General features: G+C 41.2%; 1 protein-coding gene across 1 annotated transcript; it reads left to right on the forward strand.

Annotated features, from left to right (window-relative positions):
• Positions 1-632: 632 nt before the first annotated feature.
• LOC127094007 (uncharacterized) lies at positions 633-2972 on the forward strand. The gene has a single exon (XM_051032886.1). It carries the CDS (start codon positions 633-635, stop codon positions 2970-2972), a length of 2340 nt encoding a protein of 779 aa, XP_050888843.1.
• Positions 2973-3777: the final 805 nt, after the last annotated feature.

The following is a 3777-nucleotide window of genomic DNA, read 5'->3' on the forward strand; positions in this document are numbered from 1 at the left end:
TAGAAATTGTAGGTAGATGATGAGTAAGAAGTGTAGAAGTATTGATTATTTATAGTGGTAAAATTATAATAAAAATTTTTGGTAAAAGTTTGAATAGTAGAGGATTAGACATTGCATTGCATGTCATGCATGCAAAAAAAAAAGTGTAAGGATTCCCTGTAACATGAGATTCCCACGCTGAAGGGAAAACACAATGCCAAAAGCCTGCACTATGGCTCGTCACTTTGATGGACGAGCTGTACCTACTTCTTTGAGGCCTCGTCAAATGGAATGGCGAGGTGATGCGTCCTCTTTGTGGCCTCGTCCAATGAAGTGACGAGTTCTTTCTGTCTAGGGTTTCGTCTCGTCAATCCAAGTGACGAGCTATCACATGGCAATTTCCTCACGCATTTCCCTCCTTCTCTCTCCTCTATTTAAGTTAAAATCAGCATGTGATTTGGATACATTATTATATTCACACCAAATCAAATTCATATTTCCTATAAATACTACTAACTTCCTCATTTATTCTCACTAAATCAAATCCATATTCATAACTTCCTCATTTACATTCACCAAATCAAATCCTCATTTATATTCACACCAAATCAAATCCTCATTTATATTCACACTAAATCAAATATTACACATCCATGGCTCAAAGAAATTTAATTGTTTCTATCCATTCCGAAGGGTCACTTTTCACAGATTCAAGTGAGGGATTCTCATTTTGCAATACGAATTTAACTATGTTCAAAATCCACATCAACTCCGACTTTCATCATTTAAAAGACCGTATTGAAAAGAAGTTGCAACGTTATGTTGAAGACATCATTTATCGTCAACCATTATTTAATGGAGATGATAATACCGTCTTTCACATAATGACACTGATTAAGACCGACGAAGATGTCAGGTCGATGTTTCAATGTCATGTAACATTATCTCAATTACCCAGCATTGAGATATATGTTCGTCTAGTCGATAATCTTGAAGAACAACCGAGTGACAATGAAGATGTTGAGGAACAACCGTCTCACAACGAAAATCACGATTATCCAACGCAATCTGTACAGTCACACGACTATGGAATGAGTCAAGCCATTGACGAAGAGCCGACTCAAAATAATGAACCTTTCATACCAAATGAAGAGGTGGGTGAGAATAGTGAGGATGATCTTGAGGAGGTTCGATTTGAAGATCTATTCGGTGTTAGCGATGACGATGGCAATGAGGAAATATTCGACACACCGGCCGTTGCACTAAGAGCGCAACCAATTAGTTTGTACAACCCACCTGCGCACATGCAAAACATAAGTTTGGATGATGCCGAACCAATCTCCGTTTTCAGCAGTTTCATACCAACTCACAACTTTGACGAAATAGAGGAGGGCATAGAGTATGAAGATAAGGAAGAGTGTCTTCTGGCGTTGCAACAATGGCATATAAAACGTAGTCTAGATTTTTCTGTGGTTAAATCTGACAGTGTACGTTTTGTCATCAAATGTAGAAATTCAACATGCAATTTCAAATGCAGGGTCTCTTTGCGCAAGGGCAACTCAAGGTGGAGAGTTGGTAAGTCTAGTGGGCCTCATACATGCATAACCACTTCCATGTCACAAGACCATACAAAACTCAGTTCAGAAATGATTAGCAAGAGCATAATGGAGCTTGTAAATCGGGACGCTTCTCTTAAGGTGAAGGTTATCATCGCTCATGTTATTAAGAAATACCGGTATATCATATCATACAAAAAGGCATGGATTGCAAAGTGTAAGGCAATTGAGTCGCTGTATGGAAATTGGGAGACATCTTACAACGATCTTCCGCAGTGGATACTGGTAATGAAAACATATCTACCAGGTACCATTATAGAATTACAAACCCTACCTGTGATTTCAAATGATGGTTCATACTTGGGTGACCAAAGGATATTTCATCGTCTGTTTTGGGCGTTTAGACCATGTATACGTGGCTTCGCGTATTGTAAACCAATTGTGCAGGTTGATGGAACTTGGTTGTATGGCAAGTACAGAGGGACTCTGCTGATGGCTGTGGCACAGGATGGGAACGGGAACGGGAACATATTTCCGATAGCGTTCGCATTGGTTGAAAGTGAGACAAAGGAAGCCTGGAGTTTCTTTCTTAAGAATTTGAGAATGCATGTTACCCCCCAAGCAAATCTATGCCTAATATCAGACAGGCATGAATCAATAAAGAGTGCATACAACAACCCGGAAAATGGATGGCAGTTTCCTCCTTCATCACACGTCTATTGCATTAGACATATCGCGCAAAACTTCATGCGGGAGATTAAAGACAAGGATCTGCGGAAAATAGTTGTTAACATGGGTTATGCGTTAACAGAGGCAACGTTTAACTACTATCGGGGGGAAATCCGAAGAACAAACAACGATACTTTATCATGGATAGACAACATCCCTTGCGAGAAGTGGGCAAGGGCATTTGACGGAGGGCAACGCTGGGGTCACATGACAACTAACCTAGCAGAAACAATGAACTCGGTGCTAAAAGAAACCCGGAACCTTCCAATCACTGCATTGGTCAAATCTACGTACTATCGTTTAGGATCACTATTTGGTAGAAGAGGCCATCAGTGGACAAAAATGTTAGCCTCTGGGCAGGTTTTCACTGATAACTGCAACAAGGGGATGGCTGAGGAAGTCATCAAAGCTAACACGCATAACGTCATGCAGTTCGACCGAGAGAGATTTTATTTCATGGTGCAAGAGAAGATTAATCATAACGACGATCGACCAACCGGAACGTTCAGCGTTGATATGAGGAAACAACACTGTGACTGTGGGAAATTTCAGGCATTTCACTTACCTTGCTCCCATGTAATCGCAGCATGTTCGAGCATACGCCAGGACTATTCCATTCACATTCCAGACGTCTTCAAAATTCTTAACGTCTTCAAGGTCTATCAGGAGAGTTTCCTAGGACTTCCCTATGAGGAGAATTGGCCATAATATGAAGGATTTACTCTTTGCCACGACGACTCTATGAGTAGGAGGAAGAAAGGGCGCCCAAACAGCACCAGGATTAGAACCGAGATGGACGACGTTGAGAAGGAAAAGAGAAGGTGTGGAATTTGCCGTGAAATAGGACACATGTGTAGGAAATGTCCTAATGTTGCAGGACCATCCCAACGACCTTCCATATGATTATGTTGTTGTTTTAAATATCCGTTCAGATGATTATGTTTTTTTATTTATTTATTAACTACTATGCACGTAATATATATAAATGTTAGATGCCCAAAAGTGCTTAATTGAGCTATCATATGTGGGCATCTTTCACTCTATTTCCCTGCTAAAATTGTCAAAATCACCTTGGTTTTTGATGAAATGCATTACATTGATAAACAAGCTTGGTGCCTTTGATTTGTGTGTTATTGTGCAGAAAGAAGGCATGAAATAATTGAAATTGAAGACACAAGAAAGTTGGCAAAGGAACCAAAGCAAACAAGCATTCATCAGCCTGCTCGCTAGGCGAGGGCTGTGGCGAAGCAATGGTTCGCTAGGCGAGCTCCAAGCGAAAAGCTCCAGTAAATTGTCAATAAATTCGCCAGGCGAGCTGACAGCGAAGGTGGTAGCGAGTTCGTTCTGTTTTGGTGAAAAGCGCAGCCAACACTCACTCGCTAGACGAAGCTCTAGCGAGTCCCCAGCGAGCATTCCAGTAGCAAAACCTCTCAACCTCGCTGGGGCGAAGGTTGAAGCGTGTCCTTCGCTAGGCGAAGGTATGTTCGCTAGGCGAACATGACAGTTCTGCAGA

This window comes from Lathyrus oleraceus, chromosome 6, assembly GCF_024323335.1.
Source record: "Lathyrus oleraceus cultivar Zhongwan6 chromosome 6, CAAS_Psat_ZW6_1.0, whole genome shotgun sequence".
Lineage (NCBI taxonomy): Eukaryota > Viridiplantae > Streptophyta > Magnoliopsida > Fabales > Fabaceae > Lathyrus > Lathyrus oleraceus.

Excerpts from the sequence above, each read along its gene's own strand:
- LOC127094007 (XM_051032886.1), top strand. The coding sequence starts at position 633 with ATGGCTCAAAGAAATTTAATTGTTTCTATCCATTCCGAAGGGTCACTT.